General features: G+C 36.2%; 1 protein-coding gene and 1 long non-coding RNA gene across 8 annotated transcripts in view; one reads left to right on the top strand and one right to left on the bottom strand.

The window, feature by feature from the left end:
• Positions 1-23684, top strand: part of LOC113944913 — a 71404-nt gene extending 47720 nt beyond the window's left edge. The window contains exons 2-3 of the long non-coding RNA XR_003526885.1: positions 22311-22396; positions 23412-23684. This is a non-coding gene — a long non-coding RNA (uncharacterized LOC113944913). The remainder of the gene's footprint in view (positions 1-22310; positions 22397-23411) is intronic.
• Positions 1-25181, bottom strand: part of ZFHX4 (zinc finger homeobox 4) — a 149556-nt gene that overhangs the window by 25299 nt on the left and 99076 nt on the right. For all 7 annotated transcript variants that reach the window (XM_027638582.1, XM_027638587.1, XM_027638588.1 and 4 more), the window contains one exon: positions 185-301. In XM_027638582.1, coding sequence (XP_027494383.1) covers positions 185-301 — 117 coding nt within the window. The remainder of the gene's footprint in view (positions 1-184; positions 302-25181) is intronic.

Here is a 25181-nt window from a genome sequence, read left to right as displayed (position 1 = left end):
TCAACTTATCCGCATCTACCCTGTCAGATGGTTATGATTAAAAATAGGTCAATGGGAGGCTACTGATAGAAATCACATGCAAAATGCACATGCAATGAATAGTAGTGGGAATGTCCAGACAGTTTAAAATGAAAGAGCATTTCATAAGTTAAAAAGGGGGGAAAACAAAATTCTAGCATCTTACCAGAGTCTTTACTAGATTTTTTGCCTTCACTATTGTCTCTTTCACTTGAGTCTTTATCATCAGCCACAGCCACTGATGTACTTTTAGCAGACCCTTCCGTATCTTCACCTTGTTCTTCTGCGGACAAACAGAGAAAAAATCTCAGGAAAGAAACTCAGTGACCACTTAACAGCAGTTAAAAAATATGTCCTGTAATAAGAACAGCACTAACAGAGGGTGGCAAAACAGGGGGAAGAAGGGGTGGGGGAGAAGAAAAGGGAAAGAACAGAGCTTTAAAGAGGTTGGACATTAATTCCAAATAATTTGCAATATTTCAAAATCTATCCAGCAATTCTGACCATGTCTTTGCCAGAGTACCCGCTTTCCCCGAGTGTGACAGATTTAAAGCCTGTCATTTCACATTCTTTGGCTAGAAATGATTTGTGTTAAAATACACACACATGCATGCACACACACATACACATACATCCCCCCCCACAGGCTGGAACAAAAGCAAGCACATGTAAAAATGCATCTTGGAGCCAAAAAAAAAAAAAAAGGCAGAACTCAAATATAAATCCTATTAGTGCAGCAGTATCCTGCTAATTGCAGTAAGTAAGTATTAGGTATTAGGTACTGTATTAAATATAAACCTCTGGCTTTGCAGGAGAAGTCTCAAATTTTGTCTCCAGGGGGAGCCATTCAAGATAAATGATGCAACTTGGTGTATGGCTTCTGAGAAAGCAGTATTACCCACACCTCACTTACGTGTTCACACCAGCTAGATTACATGGAAATCTTCACAGTAACTCAAGCCCATTTAATTATTCGGTAAATCTTAGCTATGCTGCTACTGGTGGATTAATCTGTTTATGCAGTTAGCTTCTATGCTGGGGCTGTGTAGCACTAATCCGTGAAAGGCCCACTGTTCCTTTTCATCCTGTGATCATTTGTCTCTCACTGTGCTGATGTCACATTTTAATGAATTTTTAGCAATCTGAGTAACGCCAGATAACCAGACTTGCAACTTCCTACAGCACAGCATGCTGTTTTCATTGCAGCACACAAACACAAAAAAATAAAAATCATATTTCCCTGTTCAGGTAGGAATTATATAAATTAGGAGGTGAAGGTAAAATGGCATTCAAAGCACCAGGCCGCTCGATTTCATAAAATCTTTAATGACCATATAAATTAACCCTGGAAAGGCAAAAGGTCACAGACACACATTTGCATACAGTCTTCTATTCACTTTTGATAAGCAGAGCTTTTATGCAGGGAACATGATACAATTAACCCTTCAGGAACCATACAAAATGCAGCTACCGACATTTTAAGTGTCAAGCATTAACTGAAAATTACACACTGCATAAAATTTTCATTGTAAATGCTATAGTGATTGAAAGGGGAAATAGTGGCCCTCTTCGCACCCCATGTTTTATTAATAACATTCTGACAGCCGAATGAAATATCCTCTGTCATATGTAGCAGCTGAGCACAAAAAAATTGCTGCTTATTGCCGTACTTGCCAGCCATACACTGAAACCGTATGCCTAGGCAAACAACCCTCAGATCGATGTGGCAAACCTATCCGATTCTCAACTCTCTGCAAAACCTTTTGTAGATTAGAAGAGAAAAACACAGCTGCAGTTTTGGAAACCAACCTCTCTCCCACCAAAAAAAAAAATCTCAACTGCAGATCAATGTGTTTTGCATTGACATCGAAATACAATAGGTTAGGGTAAAACATGTGTGTCCACTTTTTGGAATAATACAGGGAGAAAGATGGTCCCTTCTTTCAAAAATAATTGCATATTAAAAAAAAATTTCCATCCGAACGGAAAGCCCTCTCGCACTGCGTGAGCACTCTCCTCCCTGCGGTCCCCTGCCTCCTCCCACAATGGTAGCTAATCAAACATGGTAGGCATCCCTGCCGCAGCTGGAAGCGGGGGTCTGTTTGTCAGGGTGGCGGGGAGCACAGTTTGGGATGCTGTGAGCCTGTGATCATGCCTGGCTCGGGCTGTGTTAATGCTGAGTGCACACACATGAGGCTCGTATCCAGTGCCAGGCCCCATGGCCTCACAGAGCTGATGGCAATCCCTTTTCGACTCATCCTTGGGAATGGACGCGTTGCTTCTTTTACTAGATTTACTGGCCCAATCCCCCTGGGCTGGAAAATGAAGTGTCAAAGTGCTACTGAGTGTCCTTATCTTGAGGGGACATAAAATTGTAAGGGCTATCGTGGCACACATTAATAAAACATTGTGTGTGTGTCAGGCAAAGAGAAAGAAAATTATGAAGGTACTAAAAGAAAAGCTACAGTATCATCTGGGTCTCATCAGACAATTTTTGCAGGGTGCTCTCCTGTTTTTCTGGTATGTGTTTTAAGTGTGAGAGAAATTCCCAGACATGTTCTCCTATACATCATCGTGGTGTCTGACCTCAGCCTGACCCTGGCAACAGTTTGAGAAATCTGAATGTGAACAAAGACTCTGTGTCAGCAGCAGGGAGAGATTGCGGGATAGACTTTCCCCATCAACTTAATCGCAAACAGCAGTTCTGAGGCCATAACTTTACAGGGCTGCACCAAGCCACAAACACATAACCTTTAGAGGTGAAACTGCCCCCTGCTCCCCACCTCCCCTTCTGTGATTTTTCTCAGTCTTGTGGTGCTCCCTTTGATGTAGCAAGGCAATTAGCTCTAATGTTCAAGTACTGCAGACCTGTTTTATGGTTTGGAAGGTGAGAGCTGTTTATTACAGGTAGGCTCCTGGGGGCCATAAAGGCTTTGCAAATTTTTAATCATGCAAAAAACTAATCAAAATGTAACTTATACACACCATAAAAATTAATATCATTATTATGCATAGTATAAATTGCCTGCCTTGGCTTTCAATGGCACTCACTTCTAGAAAATACATTTGGCATTCATTTCAGAAATATGTATGGCATTCACTTCAGAAGCAAGTTTCATAGACAGAAATGATAATACAACTTCTATTTTTCCTTTAAAATTACAGGAAGGTTGTCTGAGATTCACACTGTCATGACATATTTCAAAGGGACAAGATGGAAATACAAACAGCTCTAACTTAAAAGCATTTAGCAAATTACAAAAAAAAAAATCCTTAAGACCTTTCATCAGAACAGATATTGAGGATATATAACTGTGTGCTACCAAAAACATTACATACCTATGCCAAGATGCAACAAACATCTTTTTTTAGTAACATTTGTGTTCTTATTTCATATGCTAACTGACAAGGATACTACTCAGAAATAAAAATGTGATGGCTCCTGCTCAAAGACACAAAATTATGAATCATTATGTATCAACAAAACACAGTATGATGGTGCTACAGATACCAGAACAAGTCCTAACACTCTGTTTTAAATTTACAAGAGTTCTGCCTATATACATTTACAAATGTCAGCTTTGAAAATTAATAGAACAGCCGATTAATATGTACTTTAATGGTTTTAATAACACTTACTACTGCAATATGATATTTTATTCACACCTGGTTTTATTTTGTCCAAATGTTGAAAATTTCTTTTGATGCTAGATGTCTTAAATTTAGCCATTATCAACCTTTTTCCTCACAACTGACTTAGAATTAAACACAACAATGAGGTTAGCAGCAGTCTGCACTAACACTGTAAAATAAGGGAAAATGAAAAAGTTGTGTTTCAGAGGTAACATTAGTCAGTTGCTATTGTATATTCCACATTCTACGTCATACACTTTAATATGCTAATCTGCATGCTCACGCCTTAATTCTGTACTGATTTTACAAAGTAAGACCCCTATGGCTTTCCTCAGGCCGATGAAATCAAGATGTGTCAGGAATTCGAATGCAAAATTCAGGCCTCTGCCAAAGCTGAATTGCAGAAATGAGCAACAAATTTAGCTGAATATTCACACATAGGTTAGAAACGCCTGACTTGCTGAGATGCAATTTAAGGAACAGATACATCCACCATAAACAAGGGAGGGTATAGAGAAACATATAATATTTTTTGAAATTAAGTAATTAATAGTTAAAACAAGACATGGCCAAGTTGAAACAATCTTCTTTTCTTTAATTTAAATGCATTGTGATAATCACAGGGACAAAGCAATCACCTTTCTCTGTGTCTTATTAGAGAAGTTTCCCTACTGATGAGCAGCCCTGGGAGTCTGTCTTCCAGTCTGTTTAAACAACATATTATTTTCTAGGGTTGACTTTCGTTGGTTTGGAGTTTTTTTACATCACTGATATATCAATTAACAGACATTAGTTCCTGTTTTGGTCCTGCATTATTTTCTTGTTGTTGTTTTGGTATCCCTTTCGCCATCTCCAAATTGCAAGTAATTTCCTAAATAAGGATGATCTACTGGTTGTGGGTGAGTAATTGTGGTTATGAGAGAGAAAACAAGATTAAGCAAGTGTTTGTGGCTGAGGGCCGGATAGATGGGGAACAAATAAATCAACTGACTAAAGCAGTAAATAAATAAATATGAAATGAGAGATTTTAAAAAATAATTGGAGTTTGTTATTCAATCTGTTGAATAAACAGTTGAATCTATAAGTGTTCAGCACCAGTGTATTCCAGGATCAACTGGTAGAGTGAATGGTTTATTGAGATTAATTGTCCAGATGAGAAGGTAACCACTAGCAAAGAATAATAGTAGGGTGGATTGAAGAGATGAACAGACTACAGATAATGTAGAAAAAGGAGAAACAACTGAAAAGGAAAACAAAGAAAAAACCCATAGACTATGCAAAAGAAGAAAACAAACAAAATAGGGCTTGTGGATTTACTTCTGGGTTATCCTAGTTATTCGACTTAGTTGATAAATTCTTCCTGACTTCTGGATTGTCATTTATTTACTCAAATATTCTAGAAAGTATTTGTTCTATATTCTGGCTGAGAATGGCCTTGCAGAGCATGAGCACGGAATAGGATGCCTCACTCATTCAGGATCTTGACTGCATCCTCTAGTGGTCATATTTCATCTTCAAACAGGATTTCTAATTTCTCCTTTAGGGACTCAGGGGGAATGACGGCACCAACCCGTTAATAACTGTTTTTAATCACTGTGTTATATTCAAAAGTATAGCTGTTAGAAGGCTGAACTTCCCACAAACAAGCCTATAATTAAGTGATGATTGTCACATTGACCAGAAAGTGCCAACTGGCAGTTAGTATCAAATTGTACCATTTTGTTTTGTGGTGCATCATTTGAATTTTTATAGCAGTCTAATGCTTCTCATTGAAACATTTCACTGTGTCAGAGGAGGTCGACTGCAAAGCTGGCTGAACAGAGTGTGTGGTGGTGGCTCCTTCCCAAGGAGTGTCACAAATCACACCCACTTTATCCACTCACTCCACCCAGCAGCCTGTATTCCCCACTTGCCACAATCAGCCTCACCCCTCTGGCTGCTGGAGAGAGGCAGCTTTTATCTACCCTACTTATTTTTGCTTCTTAGCTTCTGCAGGTAGAAAATATTCATTATCAGCAGTTAATCTGCACAGCACTTTATTAGTTCTTAATCTAGTTTTTTTCTCCTTTTTTTTTTTTTTTTAAACTGCAGTCTACATCCAGCCGCTGGAGAAGGAAAAGAAATGCTCTCCCCAGAAGTTTAGAGGGGTGGGGTGTCCTTTCCAGTCTGGCTGCTGAGCAAGCTCTCATTCCCTCTCATCGCTGGCTGGGATTGCCTGCTTTCTAGTCTTCCTCCCATAGTCTCAGAGTAAATCAGGAAAAGAAACATCTTTTACTCTCAAAGTGGTGCAAAATGTGGGAAAAAAAATTGTTGGTAAGCTTATGCTGAGCCATACCTGAGAAAATAGGAAAATTTTTGGTTTGTATTTTTGTTGTTTTATTTCTACATTAATATTTTATCAAATATTTTGCAAGAGGCGAAAGAAGCATATGCTGACAAAACCATTAACAGAGAATGTCAGCTATTCAGAATGAAACTCAGCAATGCTTTCCAGATGTGATTGGAGATGTACAGTTAATCATTTATTATGCAGAAAGGGATACTTTTCTTACTTGGCCATCTCTAGAAAGGCATTGAAGCATGAAACTATATTGAGAATAGTCTAACTTTTCCAACTGATCATTACTTTTCTTTTGGCTGCCATTATGGTTCATAGAAAATGCTGTTTCCCCCATCAGCATAAAGCATGAAGAGCACTAGCATTGTCTGACTTGAAGGCTAATACATTTCCATCAAGGTTATTTGGAAAAGAAAATTAAACCTTATTGTTAATTCTTATTCAACGTGATGGATATACCCTGCCTAATTTCAAGTACTGCTCTAAGTTTATTCTCTGTGGAGAAAGAGGCAGGTATCTTAAGGGCACAACTTCTGACTTTACATAGGTGAATTGCTAATTCCTCCCTGAATTTTTTAGTGTTTGAAGTGGAGACTTTTCACCTCGACACTGCTGCTAAATGCTGGAAGTTAGGTGGGTAAACCTAAGCCTGACTCAAAGCTCAGAAAGTCAATGAGCTTCACCAGTGTACTGGGTGCTCATTTCAAGCCTGTAGGGGGGAAAAAAGAAAAATACTGGATTTTCACAGTATCATTTACCTTATTTTAGATTTTCTGTGCTGCTGTTCAATCTGTGCCTTCAGTGTCCGTTCATACAGAAACACTTTTACTGTCCCTCATTTCTTGCATTTTTTCCTACTTCCTACATGAGCCGAGTTTCCAATACATCATATAAGTGGTGAGACTGACTCTCTCATTCACAGTTTCCAGAAAAATCCTTTACAGTGTATTTACAAAGAAATCCATAATATTAATTAACAACTCATTCAAAATGTCATTTAAATGACATATTTTATTAGTGACTCAGTTTTGGGGTTTCTCTCTGAAATACACTGTAAAATCCTTTCCATTTACCATCCAGACTTTCTTTTTGAATTATTCACCTCTTTTTGGCTCACTAACAGTACATCTGAAATTATCTGTAAAGAATTCTGTTAGTGCATATATTTCTTCTTTGTCTTTTGAGAATACTAGAGTAAAAGAATTTATGTTCTTTGCCATCTCCTGATCATTTTGGAATGACTCTTTATCCTCTGGTGGTCTAGCAGACGTAATGACTCTTCTGCAGGCTTTCTCTTTCTGAGATACTTTAACGATTCCTGTTTAGCTTTTCCAGGTACCTTCACATATTTGCTTCTCATAGTCAATCTCTATGTTCAGTTTTATTATCATCACTTTGGCTTTATTTCCACTTTTAAGGATATGTTTTCTGACCTGAATAAATTCTTGTACTATGTCTTCTAATGTAGCTAACTACAGACCTCCAGATCCTCTTTCTTGATGCTAAGTGTCAAAGGCAGAGTAGATGATCTATTTATAGTGAATAAACTTTTCCCTGAACAAAAACACTTTCTGAATTTTTTTAAAAATAATGTTTACAGAATTATTTGTTGGGGGTGTTGGGGCCAGGGAGGTGTTGGGGCCAGAGGGGTGTTGGTTTGTTAGTTTTCTTGAAAAGTATTCCATAGCATATATAGAAGTCCGTGGATTTTTTTACAAACCTACTTGTTGTAAATATCACTATAATTCAAAAGTTTGACTTCTTTAACATATGCATACATGAAGTGGTCTTTGTGGTTTTTTTGAAGGACAGTGCAGGTGCTTTTAGGTTTCCCCCCAGTCCAGATCACCACAGTGGAGTGATTTGTAAGAATCTTCACCAAGATGTCTGTTGCAAATTACTCCAAAAATCTTCTGTAAAAACTTGATATCCTGGTTCAGCTGTAGCTGTACTACTCAAAATACAGCATACTGACACATGATCAAACTCGATTATTAAGATAGGAAGAAAAGATAAAAGTCTGCACATCAAAACTAGTAAAAGTAGTAACAAATAGCAGTACATTCCTGCCTCCTTGCTGTCTCCCAGCCCCTTCTGTCACTGTTTTCCCTTACCTCCTCCAGACCCAATCTGGAAAATTCGGACAACAAACTTTTGCAGATTATGCAGCTTTGTGGAATGTTCCTGACTCATATTATAGTATTTTAATGTGCTTAGGATGCATAGCCATAACATGACACATCTCTGTCCCCTTCACCCACAGTAGAGGATCCTTTCAATTTCAATACTGTGCTTCAATACCTCAAACTAGTCTCTTCTTGCTTCATTGTTTGAAGTCAAGAATTAGACTACCATATTGAGTAATCTGAGGCTTGAAACTCAAGTCCACTGCAGAGTTTTCTGGAGACACTTTGATGGCACACTCTGAAGATAAGCGACATCAATTGGTTCTTAGCACACGAATACCGAAATAGAGTAGATGGCAGACACAGATTTTCTGAATTAAAAATGCCAGTTATATATATATATAAATGCCAGGGTTTCTCCCAGGGCCAAGTCAAGCATTTCAGGCCACCCAGTCTTGTTGTAAAGCTTCTTGTATCACAGGAATAGAACAGCATGGGTGTCTTGATTTCTATCCATTTTTCTTTTTATTAAACCAGTGCAACATAACAGATAATTTCCTCCATCTTTCATTTCCTCGTTCCTTCAGGTAAGTTTTTTAATTCTCACTGTTCAGTATGCTGCACTACTTTTACTTTTCTTACATGTTCACCTAATTTTAATGTTCTTTCTCCCATACATAGTTTAAATAGCACATCCCCCATATCCCCCAAATTAATTTTCATTGTCAGCAATATAATTCTACCTCTGTGGAAGAAAAGGACATCCCTTGCCTATAGACTCCTCACTCACAACTGCCTAATGAGCATAAATCTACAATGCCAATTTAGCTAAAGCCCTGAAATGCCTTTTGAGGAGGCTCTGTTGATAGCACTGAAAATATCTCAGAGAAAGCTTCTGAACAAGACCTGAACTTAACATTTATTTTTAATGACTTTAGACAAGTAGATAGGAACACCCATTTGTAAATTTAATCCAGACTTCCCCCCATATACATGCCTCTTCATTTGCTTATAACTGCAGTAAACTTTAAGTGCTTGAGCTGAAATCAGTTGTGCTGAATCCCTGCTGCAGGTTGGATAGCATGTGCTTTTGTTTTGGTTTTTTTTAATTTCAGCCAAAGTGATTCATTTACTTCTAAGAATAGAATTAGGATAAATATATATTTTTATGTATATGTATGTTTTAGAAATCTTTGCTGTTTCAGTGATTTTACACTGGAACTCAAAATTTGGCAGACAGGATGACGTCTGGCATGTGTCACATTGGGTTAAACTGCCCAAATGCAGCCAAGTAATGCAGCTTTAAAAAATTCTACTTACCCATGCTCAGAAAAGCTCCTTGTACTGAAGAGCTGACATTCTGCTAGGAATCTATAATCACTGAACATACTCACGCTTCCCACAGTGCTGAGAGCTCGCTGAAGTGCATATCCAGTCACATCCCACACAGCTTCCACAAACCTTCTCATCCAGTTCCTGCGTGTACTAACCAATGTGCACGTCATCCTCATAGAGGAACTGCAGTTTAAATAGGTCTTCTAAAATACAATTTTTCCTAGCAGCTTTTACAACCAGACTGCAATTATATCACCCTTAGTATGGTGAAACCAAGCTTTCCCTTCTTATTGTTATTCTTCTACTGCTGTTTATCCTGGTGCTGAGAACTGACCATTATAGGAGAGCAGGAGCAGCATGTTCCTCCTGCGCTTGTAGGTTGGCAGGAGCGAAAGAAGTATGGAAGGGAGATTTGGGGGACAGAGAAAGAACTAGAGAGAAGTAAGAAGAATGTGGTCGAAGGAAAAGAACACCAAAGACCAGTAGATGGGGAAGGGAGGACAAACTGAGGTGAAAATTAGGATCAAATGAAAAATAGAAGGCAGGAGAGTAGGACTAAAATCAACCGTACACCAAATTCTAGCATCAAACCGGACTTTGGGAAATAGAGTTGGCTGGGACCAAAAGTGCAAAAATGCACAGAGAAAATAATAGGTGAAGACAGTGATTGTAATTTTTTTACAATCTCTTTACAAAGAGATTGTAAACTTCATTTAGTAAAACACCTACTGCCCAATATTAAACCCTTGATTTCTTGGTATTATAATTTTTCCTGGCTTACTGCACTATCCTTCATCACTGCTTATCCACAGAGAAGACAAAAACATTCTGCAACTGTCAGCTGCCTCAGTAGCTCTAGTAGAGGGGTTTGTGTAGCAAATTCAAACCCATTGATGTTTCATATGACTTTCAGTACAGTGCTACATGGTCATCTTTTCTTTTTTTTGGTCCTAGTTTAAGTATTCAAAAAATAGCTATGCGATTATAGATGCAAATACCCTCCCTTATGTTTTTAGAGCTATTAATATTATCACAAAAGTAAAATACTTTTATATCTTAAAAAATACAAGACTCCTCTTTTATGACACAGTCTTTAATACCCTGATCAAGCTCTACCTTATGGCAAAACCTCTTGCCTTATTCACTGCATTTCATTGATACTTATTTTGTGAAAAGCTATTCAGGATTTTGTTTCTGTCTCACTCTATAACATGGAACCACCTGTTCTATTTACAATGTCTCTTCAATCCATTCTGAAAGTCAAATTATTCATTTCATTATTGACTTTTTATTGCTATACAAACATTAATGAATTTATCTTCGTTATGTCCTAAGAAATGAGTAGGAAATTCTACAATTTCAGAAAGGGAAGGTATACAGAAATTGAGCTTAAAAAAAAAATCTACTAACTTGGAGAATCCAGTTTGATACAGATAGGACCTAATTTTTTCAAAGTACGTAACACTATAAAGCATTTAATATGCTCAAAGTACAGCACTGATTGCTTTCATTTGAAGCTCTGTGTGTTCAGCACTTGTTTAACACTATTGTACAGCCTCCAATCAAGCACTTAGAAAATGAAGGCCACACAGTTAGTGAACTCCTGTGAAATGTCTGGGTAAGGTGACCTGCTTAGGATAAAAAAAACAGGAACTCTACAGCAGAAAGAGATATGGAAGCAAGTTCTTTGGTTGTCTTCAACATACCACATTAGTTTTCTTCACACTCTATGCACAAGGATTTTCCTGCACAAAGCAGGCTGAAGTTCACAGGAGTGATGTGAATAAAACTTCTATGTGTAATATTTTACTGATTTACTTTACTATGTTAGGCCCAACTTAGCTAATTTAGGAATAGGACTTAGGAATTTAGGAATAGCACTATGACTGTATTTAGCAAATATGATTGTGAGTGTACACTTTTTATTCCATATACAGAGGCAGATATTTGTGCTAATACTGATGAAATTTAATCATTTTATTAGAGTTGGCAAACAGTGCTTTCAGACACAATAATCAACTCATAATGTTGCAATTACAAAAAATACTATAACTTCCCTTATGATGGAAAGAGACAAGTAACGATGACACACAATTACAGTTGTGCCATATTTGTGAAAATTACTGTTTTCTTTTCGAAACAAGATGCTCGGATCACCTGACCATAAATTATCTCCACAGTTATCACTAAGCTGAAGAACAGAAAGAGCAAATATATGGACTTTTTGAAGTATTGGCATAGATTTGCTTTGCTTCAGTAATGGTATTCAAAGAAGTTCAATTTTTCAGAGGTCATACTACAGAGAAATGGGCTTAAGTGAACACACAACATTTGATTTCTAGAAGTGCTCAGTGTTAATCTCAGCACCATGGACTGACAGCTGAGCAGTTCTGGGAATCTACATAGTCTCAGAGAAATTAGCCCACACATTGGGCACAGAGGATTTTTATCAATGCAAAATAGATGGTCAACACCTGGCCTTTAAGCAGATTTTATAGTCCTCATAAAATATACATCCTCCATACACAAACTAACCTACAAATACATTGAGAAAGTTCCCCTCATTTCAAATCATGTGTTCACAAAACCATGTGTGCTGGGCTTTGAGGTCTGGGGATTATAACAGCCACTCGTTTATAGTAGTGTTTCACTTGAAAAGTGGAACATGATGTGAAGCAAGCAGCACATAACTTTCAAAATCAGGAGAAAAAAAGCCCTATGAAGTTTCTTATTATAAGAGCAAGATTAATTTAGGCACCTTCATAAAAAGTAAAATAAATTTTGTTGCTTACTGTATAGTTAATCCATGAATCTTTAAAGACTTCTATTTTTAGTCTTGTACAGCATCTGACCATGCAATGTTGAGATCCTTTTAAGATATGGCTAAAAGAGCTTGAGTTTGGTTTTTCACATCTTCTCTTAATCTTTTTTTTTTGTTGTTTTTTTAATAAATTTTTAAATAAATTCTGTGAAAATTAAACTGGCTTTTAGGCACAGTCCTGTCTTTAGTTGCTGACAGAGAGTCAGAGTTGCTGATCTGGGGACATGAAAGACAGGACAAGCATCTCAGATAACTGCGTGAGGATGCAAGATGGAGCAGCTCCTGGAGGGACCAAAATTTTCTGTCTAAACAGCTTTTTTTTTTTGATATATACTCCATTTAGCATCTCAAAGAATCTTGGTCAGATGTTCTCTTTCTTTCCTATATGTACAACATATTTATTCATTTGCCACTCATGGAACCTTTTAAAATGTATTTTATGTTCAAGAACTAGTTCTCCAGTTCAACTCACTGCAGAAACTGGATTGAAGGTTTTGTTTGCCTGTTTATTTGTAACAGCCTCTGTCCCATAAGCACAGGTTGGGGAATGGATTGGGATGATATACGGCCTTTCTCCTCAGGCTTTTTTGTGGAGATGAAATGGGGCATTGATTTCTTATGAACACTATTTGGGCAGGAATTAGTCATCAGCCTGTCATTTGCATTTATCTAGATGCTTTGTGAAAGCTTCTACATCTGGTTAGCATACTTGATTAGTCAAGACAAGCACAGATAAACACACTTGTTATATTCTCAAATGATGAGGAACTAGGAAGAGACTCTTCATCCAAGGCTTTTCTGAAACTGCATGTGAATGTGACATTCCTCACTCATTCCCCCATGTGCAGCATAAAATTTGTCAAATTAAGAAATGCCATGTTTTAGTTGATGGCTAAGAGGGACCATATGCATGTTTCTGTATCTTCAGAAGATGTCAGCCTGGCAGGATACTAAGCTCAAACTGATTGCATGGCTTGTGCCCATTTCCAGATCTGTGCATACAAGTACAGCATGCTGCTTTTGGATACCATCTCACAAAGTCAATACAGAGTTGAATGCCATTAAAAAGTTAAATTATGTGCTCATATATATGTATATATACACATACATATATATATATATACACACAGAGAAAGAAGAATCAATTGACAAGCTGACTTCAACAGAAACTGAGAACACAAGGAATTAGAAGTGTGCAACTTTTTACTTGCTTTTAACTAGGGAAGCTAGATGCTTCAACATGAAAAAAACCCAAAACTAAGCTGAACATTTACATTTCATCAGTCATAGGGTTAAGTAAAACTGTTTTGCATCTCTTGAATAAGGAAGTTCAGACATCAATGTAACAAAAATAATTTTTACCTTTATTTAACTAAGAAATTTTAAGTCAGCTTTTAAAATAGAAAGAAAATACTATTCCCATGACGTTTTATGAGCTATGACAACCCCATACATCCTGCCTTTCCAAATAAAATAGAAACAGGATTGGTCTGAAGGTCCATTTGGGCACACGGAATGTATTTCAGCTCTTTCTGAAAAATCAGCTGCCATACCTTTAAGAGATAGAAAGAAGCTGAAAAAGGAATCTGATTCAACTAGATCTTCCTCCTCACAAGTTACTCATTGAAAATCATATAAGAAATATCACTTGAGAGTACAATAAAGGCAGCATAACTAAGTTTGAACTCAACCTTTAGTTTCTAACAGAAAAAAAAATCAAAGGTGAAAACAAAATTGCTAAATAGTTCAAAGACAACATGCAGCTTCAGCAGCTTTCAATGAATTGTTTCCAAAAGCAGTTGCTGATCAAATTTTAGGTAAGACATATTTCATGTGTATTGCTTGATTCCAAACAGAAAATTTTTCAGGCCTACTGCTGTCATTCATTGCCTCATAGCCAAGGAATGGCCCACTACTGGAAGCCAAGACTGACTGCTTAGCCTCTAGCAATGAAAGGCAAGTAAGGTGCTTCTACAAGCTCAGTTATAGATGTGTGACTTCTGGCAACATGGAAGAAAGAGTAGTCAGCTTTTGGACTTTTAGAACTTTTATGGAAAGTTTCATTATAGGTGCTATACGCACAATCTCACCTGAGGAGTTATGCAAGAACATGAACTATCACTTGACAACGAAGCTGAATAAGATAATGCCATAGTTGTGCGGAGAACAGAAGAAGAAGAAACAATTAAAAAACCACAACCACTATTTCTTAAGGCCGAAGCTCAAAGAAAGCTTAAAACTCAAACCCAAATATGTTATAATAAAGTCACAATTATCCAGGGTGCTATAGGGGTGGGGGTACTTAAATAAAACAAAACCATATGTAAACTACACTAAAAGAACACTTTTAGTACATTCACTTTTGAAGTAATTCACTTACTTTCTCCTTTAAAATAGGAATGGTATTAAATCGCAGTGGGCAGAGCAGACTTGGTAGAGTAATATTTATTTTGTGTCATGTATTCTGTAGCTATGGGCTGCAGCCAGTGGTGTGGGCAGTAGATGGACTGTGGTTCAGCCACAGTCCAGGTAATCTATTCACAGATAATTCAAGTTTGACTTCTTTATAAATTCAGGAATTTAAATGCAGTCTCATGACTGCTGAGCTAAAGAATCGAAAATATTTCAAACTGTCAAAAAATACAAGCTACCCTCCAAAAACTTTCCCCCAATTAAATTCCCTTGGTTGTAACTTAGAATAACTGTAAGCCTTGTAAAAACCTTTTTACTGAATGTCTCCACCTATGTTTTTTCCCTCCAGCTATAAGCATATGAAAAAAGAAGTTGCGAAATGGAGAAGTTGTGAAATTTGATAATTGGGTTAATGATAATAATAAAAGAAACCTTTGAAAAATTGAGGACAAAAAATCTTTTATTGGGAAGATGTTTTCTTCCTCAGATGAATTATAGATCAACTCTGTGGAAAACACTGTTTGATAATTATTCTAGGGTTCATATGATTAAGGAAACAGTACACAGTCTGTTCCATTTTAAAGTGTCCCCACCCTCGCTTAAGCATAAATGCAATTACAATAATTTTATGGTACATAAAATGAAAACAGTTGGCCTACCAAGTAACAGTGAATCAACATACACAGTTTTATAGATGTACAGTATCATTTAATACCCTCCTGTTTCATTTGAATTGTGTTGAATCTTTTTTTATCATTTCTTCATCTAACCTAATTTTCCTAAACCCCTTATTTAATATTCCTCCTTCTGTTTGTTTATTTCTCACTGAAAGAGCATAATAGCAACAGAAATGATAATTTCATATAAATAAAGGCTAGAACTGGTGGTACATCCTCTAAGAACTGTGAACATCCCACTATCACTTTCAATTACAGTGCTTCATGACTTTTCTTTGTTAGGGGAGAATTTAATAAGACAAATAATCAGTCATGAAGAATGAAGTAGAACTCTGCTAGTGATTGCTGAAGCCAAATGATGCATTGTACAAAGAAGAAGACAATACAGTAATTCTTTGTAAGAGAGGACACCAAAAGAACAAGAAGCACACAACAGAAGTTCTAAACTATTATAATGAACTCTGGGACTAAAGACCAGATCTTAGGTTGTTTATCATTGCTTCATTGCTACATCATCACTGAAGATAGTTTAAATGGCTGGGAGGAAAGCCCTAAAATGAAAAGGATGCCCAGTGACACAGAGCCAATGTAGCTGGTTCATTCAAAGTAGACATTACCAATTCCTTATTCCTGTAGAATAAGAAATTCCAAACAGCCTTAAGCTGACCTAAATTACACTAGTTTCAAAAATTTTGGGAATGTCTGGAATTTACCTCAATTAACTCCCCCATTTTCAAATGCAGAGTCACACTGGGACATAAGTGCAATTCTGGAGACAAGTGCATTTGTTAACACTCACGGTAAAAGAATATTAAAAAGTTAAAAGTTCTTAAAGAGTTGGAAGGAGAATAAAGCTTGATTTACTATCTACGTTTTAAAAATGAGAAAGCACATCAGACTTTCTTCCTGAATGGAGCTATTCAATCTATTACAGAGGAAGCAAAATGAAGTTTATAAGAATCTTGCCCTCCGAGAATTTCAATGTGTAAAAGCTGTGGAAATTTCACTTTATTGCCACCGTTCCGCCTAACACATGGGAACACTTGTAATATTGATTAAATTGGACATGGACAGCAGAAAAATATGTAACATTTATCACATCTTACAAATGCAAGAAAACAAAACCACAAATTCCATCTGTTATTGTAGGATCTAGAGAAATATCACTGCAAGTACCTTCAATGCAACAGGAAAACAGTAGCACCTGTGTTTGTGTCAGTTTTTGGAGAAGTTACCATACCTAATTCTTAATTTCCAGAAACATTGACTTAAACCCAAAGCCAGCTCCCCATCTTGAAAGCCACGGATACAGTTAGGAACTTGGACCCTGTCTCCTGACCTGGACCAGACACCATTTATTCTATCATTCCACCATATTTATGGTTTTATGCTTCAATATTTAGACCTCAGGAAGTTTCACATGTATTACCTCCCAAACTGAAAACGGATGCAAGCCAAGTGGATTTCATTCCTTTCTAGCAAGCTGGCTGTAAATAGATCCTTTGGCACCTGTGAGAAATCAGGTTTATTTTGCCCTTGAAGTGCTTTAGTCAAATATCTCGCTGCAGGATATGCACAGTAATACGTTACAGGAAGATGCCATCTTTTGTAGTTAACTATTTGCATTAGAAAAGCTATGATCGACTTTCTAGGGAAAGGCGTTCCCTTTGTCCTTTCTGAGCAAAGGCTGAATATCTATTTTTTTGCCCATTTTTAAGTGTCTTTCCAATCACGTAAAGAGTATCCCATTAATTATTTTTTTCTAAAAAAGTGACTAAATTAAGGATGCTCATAATTTTCACAATATCCATGAAATTATATATGGCTGTTTTGAAAGAACTATATTAAGTCAGTTTCAGAGATCCTGCTTTCTAAAGACCTTATTCAAAGGCCTTTCTAATTTTAACTTGACTTAAAATTAATCAGTGTGGTGATACTCTCTCTTTCTCTGCCATAGCTTATCCTTATGTAAGAAACCTAATATTTTCCTAAAATACAGTAATGGCTTTTAGTCTGTCAATGGTCTTTAGATTATTTTCTATGTGATGATTGCTATGCCACTTCCGCAAATGTTCCTAGAGTAGCACCACCCACTATAGGATTTGCTCTCTCTCATGAAGTGCTTGACATTTGCACTGCTTTCTCAAGTCTGTTTCTTTAGACTAGTGAATTAGGAGATGGACTGCTTTCTCCAATAATTTTGTACATCTTGCAAATCACAAGCTTAAGCAAAAAGCACTTGGGAAAATAATTTTACACATTCTAAACAAGAAACTAATCCCATATTGCCCACATTGCAACCAATAATGTTGCTTTTCAGATATCATGTGTACTGCCAAGATTTCTGATAGGAGAAGTAGGTTGAAAACGACTCTACCTCTTACTTCTCATGACAGTATTTGACCTCATTTTTTTTTATTAAAAAACTCTAACAATACAGGATTATCAGCAAATATACCTAGAAGACTTAAGAGGTTCTGTGGAAATCAGTCTGTATGGAATGAAACCAAATAATGAAAAACAGCACAACATGTATATTCCCCAATGGTGAATAATATGCCAGATAGAAAAACACATCAGCTCAGCCACTATGTATCAATAACACATTTATTTCACTGGAATTTTTAGGAAAACTAAACGTACAACTTGGATTATTGTTTCCTAACCAGCTCAATGAAATAAAGGAAGAGGAACCAACAGATGAACATTTTGGATTTTGAAGCCGCCAGAATAAAATTATCTGATTCACAGCTACACCTAATATAGTTGAGTAACACAAACACTAATATCCTGTTTCTTACCCTGTATGGCAAATCTTGTATTGCTTAAATCTAGCTCTTTATAATGCCACTTTATAAAAAGAAGATAAAAGCTTATCAAATATTCTTCAGAAATCTCTGAAAACAGTAAATACCAGTCCTTTATTACAGCTCTGGAACAAAGTCAACATTTTGCTAAGTTCCTAGTTCAGAGCACAGCTAACTGGAAGTTTGGATGTTTCATAAATGAGTTTCACCAAAGGTATCACACACTGAGATTCCTGGCCTGTGTGTCACGCCATGAAACATCTGCAACAGAACATAACATTCTTAATAAAAGAGATAAATAAAAGTGTGCACTTGATGAAATAATTTAGAAAATATATCTATTCATCCACATGGATGAAAAGCTGTGTATGATTTTGCTTGGTGGGAAAGGGAATTTCTAAGAGAGACTTTTCAGTTCTGCTGAAATACATCTGGAGTATTTCTTTGAGAAGACAACAAATGAGTTTAGCAGTGTGAAAATATATATGCCACAAGATTTTGATAAAAAGAAGGTGTGTAATCATTCACATCTTATACACAAGAGTAATAAAGAAAAAGAATTCCATTTTATCATATTTAATAACACCTTGAAAAAAGCCACACATACTTTAGAGTTACGTAATATATTTCCATGTTTTAGTGGAAGGGAAGGTAACTACTTAGAAAATGTAGGTTTGCATTTTTATGCTAAATTAATGCCAATTATATTGCCACTTATACCACATTCACATCCCACTCTTGCAAATTGCTACAAACAATTAAGAGAAAAAATCCATTCAAGTTAACAAAATGACAAGCTTTCTGTTACTTCAGAGTATTTTTAGGTCTGATATGTTCTTAGCCTGAGTTGGTTTTCAGCTGTTCCTGTAATTCACAACTTCTCAAAATAACTCTGTAACTCTCTCTCTCTCTCTTACTTTTTTCTTTTTTTTTTTTTTTAAGCTGTTTAATCAGGATGGGGATCTGAACTGTGAGTTTATCCAAACCAATCTCTTTTTAGTGCTTGAGGTTTTTGCTGTGCCAAACCACTTCTGGTGTTTAAAGCAAGGCAATGACAGCATACCTTCTTGTTATTATTTATGCATGGAAGGCCAAACCAAATGCTTGGGTGGGTCGCTGAAGACATGCAGTATGTATTTTTTTCCATCCACAGGACCCCATTTACATTTAAATGAACTTGCTCCTTGTGAAAGATTGGCTCCAGCAGAGAATACCACATGACCACAGACACTGAAATTAAATCACAATCACAAGGATAGAAGCCACCAACATACTGCTAAAATCAACCTACAACACATATCTGCAATGCCTTATATATGTCAGTAATAAAGAGAAAATGTTCCATTTTATTTCATAAGATGCATCCCACTACATTTTCTTTATCCATGTGTATAATAAGACGCTGCTGCTCAAAGCAAGAGTCAAACAAGCAAAACACAAAGCTACCTCTGCCATGGCTGGATTTCTCACAAGCAGTAGGAAAACTGTCATGTGCAGCTCCAGGCTCTAAATGGATGATTTCTCCTGGCTGATGCTGGAGTGGCACTGACTTGACAAATGTGGGAAAGTCCTCAGCTGTGAGATGGGGGCTTAGGTTGTGGGCTCTTGGTCAATTGAAAGGTTGCATTAAATGTAAATTATAGGACTGTTACTTAGATATATACCCTTCTCAACCAGGTGAAAGGCAAACAGCGCCCTGCACTAATTCACAGATGAACTGGTGATAGGCTTGCTGAATAAGGCAAGCAGGCAGGGAGCAGGCAATTATAACCGTCATCTTTGAAGGAAGGAAGGAAGGAAAGGTATTTGTATATAAAAACATATTAAATTTCTTTTTTTAAGTGCCTCTACATATTTCTCTTTTCAATTTATATGGAAAAGTATTAGGCAAAAATCTACAGCAGAACTGGCAGTAAATATCACAGAAACAATTGCTCTTTTATTAAATATTTATTGAAAAAAATTCCCGTGCTTTCTCATTTTTCTTCTTCTGCTTCCAATATTTATTTACAGCTGATTATTAACATCTGCCAGTGTAACAGTTTCATCTGTACAGAAGCCGAAGGGTAAAAAAGTCACAGACCCCCTCTAACATGACCTGTAGTTGGACAGAAAACAGTTTTCCCAGTCACCGCTTGGCTTCCTGTCTGTGACCTCTGAAAAGCATTGGAGGCCAGGGTTAATGGCCTTTCCAATCTCTGTGATAAGAATTCATTTTGTTCTATTACCAGCAGTTATCTCAGGAGCCTGCTGCATCACTTCAGCAGGGTTCAATCAATGAGAAGACCTAATGAAGTAACCAGCTGTAGCTCTATTTCCCTGGTCAACTCTATCAGACAAATAAGATCTATCAGTCACATCTTAAGGCTGGTCCTAGAAACAGCATCCTCACATGCTGAACCCATATGCATATGAACCAATGATACCTGGCTGATTCTTTTTAATCTTCCCTTTTAATATGGCTTTTCTAACAGAAAATGGAGCAAAATGGGTTTGAAATGTTGCATTAGAAGGACAATAATGCTGGATTAAGAAATAGTGGATTTTCAGAACAGCAGGAAGCATTTGTATTAATAGCAAAAATAGAGTAAATTATATTGCATGTCAGATTTTTTCCCCTCCAAGAAACCCTTATTCTCCTTAGATAGTACACTTAAAAAAAAAAAAAAGTTTCTTTATTTTCTGCCCTAAATTACTCTCTGTCATAAACAGTTTTAATTATGGGACTTAATTTTTAATTTGTCATTTAGAAAGGCAATATTATTATGGTAATAATCTTCAGTCAAATGTCAGTCAAAATAAGTGTCAGTCAATTTTATTTTTTATTTAAGTCAGATCACTGAAAATAAAAATGTTAATTTAGAAAAAAATTGTATCTATATAATTTTGTGATTTGTTATAATTAACTTTATGCTCTCATACTTCAAAAAGGGCTTAATTACTTAGAAGGTCAAGCCTTCCTTAAAAGGCACTGGATTTGAAAATTCAAAAATAAGGAAAATAAAAATACAGGACAACTTCAGGACTTCAGAGGCGTGTACATCAAAGTATGACTTTATAATTAATTAGAGGGTACATGAGAAAAATGCAATTCATATTGCTTGCACCAAAATGTCCAGTTTGACTTTAGCACTAGTTGAGACAAACTAAATTGTAGCAGGCCACTACAAGAAAATTACTGAAAGTGTTGTGGGAAGGCATGTTAAAAGAGTGTCATATTTGCTGAAATGTTGAAAGCCACATGTAGCTAAGTTTATTTTATTAGGTTAATCTCAGTGAAATCTCATGAAATGAAATTTGTATCCTTTTAACTTATCTGTGTGCTTTGTCAAATTGAAATGAAATTGTCTTGCTATGTGCTGCTATGGAGAAAGAGAGACGATATCCAAGAAATAAAGCTAAAAATTATTACTGTTCAACATGCATACACAATGTGTACAGAAATTTCTACATAATTAAAAGCTAAGTATCATTTGTCATATAATAACACAGCTGATGGATTATGACACACAAATTCCAGAGTACACATGCACCTGTATCTCTTTTCCCTTTGTGAAAAACAAGGGCATTTTTCTTTTACCGTCTGCCTGCATTAATAAAACAATAGGAATATTACTTGTAGAATCAAAGGAAATCCAAGAACTCTTCCTTTTTAATTTTGAACCAACCTTATGAAAAACAAGGGGAAGAATTTGTTTTAATAGTGCAGTTTGGTATTTAAGGAAAGCACATTTCTGCCATAGATACTTAGGTACATTTGAAAAGGACTGAAATACCTATGCTACATATGTAAACAGATAAGATTATGCCTAGCAGGCATTTTGGGAACATCTGTCAATTTTTTATGGAACGCACTGATTGTGGGCTATTGATTGCATTTAAACAAAGTTGTTTCAAAAAAAAAAAATCAGCTAACAATTCGTGTAGAAAGGACTAATCAATATTTAAATGACTCTCTTTATTGATTTAAAATTAACTTTCAATTAAGAGATCCATAGGACTCTTAACTGCGACACTTATCCATTCAAGAGAAAATAAAGGTACATTTATCGATACACTTAAACAGCAGTGGCTGGTTTCCTATCGATTCAGTCATTTGCGCTGGGATTCGTTAGCGTCATCGGACTTTAACTCGCTTACCAGGTCTTCACAGTGTGTAATACTGAAAGATGCAAGAATGTACAAAATGATACAGGGGAAGTGAATGGAATTAGAAGATGCATGCAGAGGTAAGTCATACTTATGCTTTTTATGTCTCCTAGTGAAGGAAGAGCCCATTAAATACTGCCTCGCTTTTGGTTTGGGTCAGGCACAAATTCCTGTCAATGGAGCTGTTATATACTGTTTGAGACAGGAAACATACAAATGAATGAAATCTTTAATATTGATAGGTAACGGGTCTATTGGCTCCTGTCAACTCTGACAAGATCACCTATTTGTGTGTATTGATTAACATCTAATCCATAAGAACTTAAGCTCATTGTTTGTAGAATGTTAAGTGGCAGTATCATGATACTCTGTATATGTTTATATATATCTATGTTTATATCTATGTATATATAGGTATATATGTATTATATTTAAGACCAATATAATTTAAAATTGTAATATGGAATCAGTCATCATATGGACTTTGAAAGACTTACTGAGGCATTTGAAAGTAAACATTGTGTGTATCTCTGTTTTAAAGCAAAACTCAAATATATTTGTACTACACAAAAAATATACTACAATAGAATAGCTATAACTATAAACATGTGCAAAAGCATCAGTACATTTAGGAACACAAATTAAAACCAGGACTGTAATTACATACTTCATTATTTATATGTATTCTGGGTATTTTAGCATACTATGGAAGCTGGACATGTAATCTCTACAGTTAATAATACACCAAATTCATCCCAGGTGTAATTTCATTGAAGTCAACAGACCTGGAATTGCACCTGGAATGAATTTGGCCCAATGCTATGAATGCCTCCCGACTCTCGCCAGCCTAGATTTACATATAAGATATAACACAAAAATGAAATAAAAATAGAAGATGTCCAGGAGGCATAGCATGTTTACAAAGCAGAGTGGTAATAACCTTGTCTGATATATATGTGGCAGTGCTTTGCTTAGCCAGACAGTATTATTTGGCATGGGGGAGGGTTAGTTCTGACAGTGGCTCAGGTTTGCCTAGGTCCCTTCATGTCATTGCCTTTTTTTTTTCTCTTTTTCTCTCTCTTTCTGCTTTTGAAGCCTCATAGCCCAGAACCATCCAGTGAAATGAAGGTGCCCCAAACTGACTCATTTATTACCTATTCGTTTGCTGTGATGCGATCTCCAGGAGCAAAAAAATGCTGCAATATAGTAATGTTTAAACATGAAGACCTATTCTGATCAACTGAGATTATTCCTTAAACTGAGAATCACAGAATGTATATAAAATCCAACTTGCATATGTGATCACCAACATTCTATTTTTTTAAAAAATTATTTTGCTAACAAACCAGATGAAATTCTTTGAAGCACGGGTGTGTTTTACATTATGATGAGCTACTGTTTCCATTATTTATGCTTTTCTCTGTCCAATAAAGGTTAAATCATACTTACCAAAGGCTCATTTGCAGAGTTATTATATGAACCAGTGATATCTTTAGGATCATAATAACACAGAGAACTGGTTACGGACTTTTGCTGCTGGGCGAGAGTCAAGATCAGAAAGACCAGTGTCCAAATGTAAAGCAAATACCCCCTCCTAAAATTTCTAAATCACGTCATGTGAGTGTAACATAATTTGGAATATATTATGACAGTTACAATTACTAAAAAGTGCATGATGCCACTATTTCCAACTGGAAATTAGATGATTATACTAATTAAGTGATAGCAGGTGGCACAATGACTACTACAATCTTCTCTGATGTGCAGAGAGAGATGCATGGTTCACTGTCTAAAACACTCAGGAATAGTAACAATTGGCTTAAGCAGTATTCTGTCCCAAGATGCAGAAAAAGGATTCACTTTGATTTTACACTTCCTTATCACATCAAAGAGGTGAAGAGGCACCTTTATGGATTGGCTTAGGAAAAACTATGCTACCAGTTCAGCTTCTACCCTTACAACTTATGTTTATTGGTCTAACAGAGTTAGCGTGTGAAATTAATTCCAACAGAATCATGTAATTCTAAAATGTCAGCAACCTTCTTTAAATTGCAGCTGGCCTAAGTTCATCATTACTGTTTTTAAGTTCCTCAATTCAGAACTGCTATAGGTGTGCTACTGAGTCTTGTAAGTCAAGCAAACTGGAAATGCTGTAGTAAAATAAATATTTCTCTGTCAATAAAAGCACTAAATATTTTTAAGAATATATGCAGTTATTCAATACATTTGAGTTTTATCTCACATTATTATTACAGGAGGATGTGAAGATTATTCACAATTGCATTGTGAATAATCCTCTAGTCCCACGAATTATTTCAGAGTTTGTTTTTCTTGTCCTCTCTGCTCTGTGTTCATTCTGAAGTAAGGCTAAGAAATCACCAAGAACTAGTCTTCCAGTTGAGTCATTGTTAGTTTAAATAATGTGAGATGTAGTTAAGAAGTTACTCTCTCTTTTATTTGATTTTCCATATACTTCTGGAGTGGGACCTCAGTTTAACGATGGCAGGGGAGCAGATCTGCTGAAGAAGAACCACACTGTGCGAGAATGCAACCAACATATGCCTAAGAGGCAAAACAAGTGATTCTTACAAATAACAAAAAATACATGTTATCTAATTTCTGAAAACACCTTATCTAGTTTTATCTGTCTCTCTAGCATTCATTTCAGTTTTTGCTATTGTATTTCTTATTACAGATCAAAAGCATGGCTGATAAGACTTAAGTTTAGATATATTTGTAACATGCTATGATATTTTACAGCATGGCTAGTTCATTTAAACAATTACTGCCTTTTCCCTCTATATCTCCCAAAGCCTTACTTGGCGCCACAGTTTCAAGCGATCTTAATTTTCACAGGTAAATACA

This window comes from Corapipo altera, unplaced genomic scaffold, assembly GCF_003945725.1.
Source record: "Corapipo altera isolate COAL_440 unplaced genomic scaffold, ASM394572v1 49, whole genome shotgun sequence".
Lineage (NCBI taxonomy): Eukaryota > Metazoa > Chordata > Aves > Passeriformes > Pipridae > Corapipo > Corapipo altera.
The sequence above is the reverse complement of the archived record's forward strand: the minus strand, read 5'-3'. Positions and strand labels throughout refer to the sequence as shown.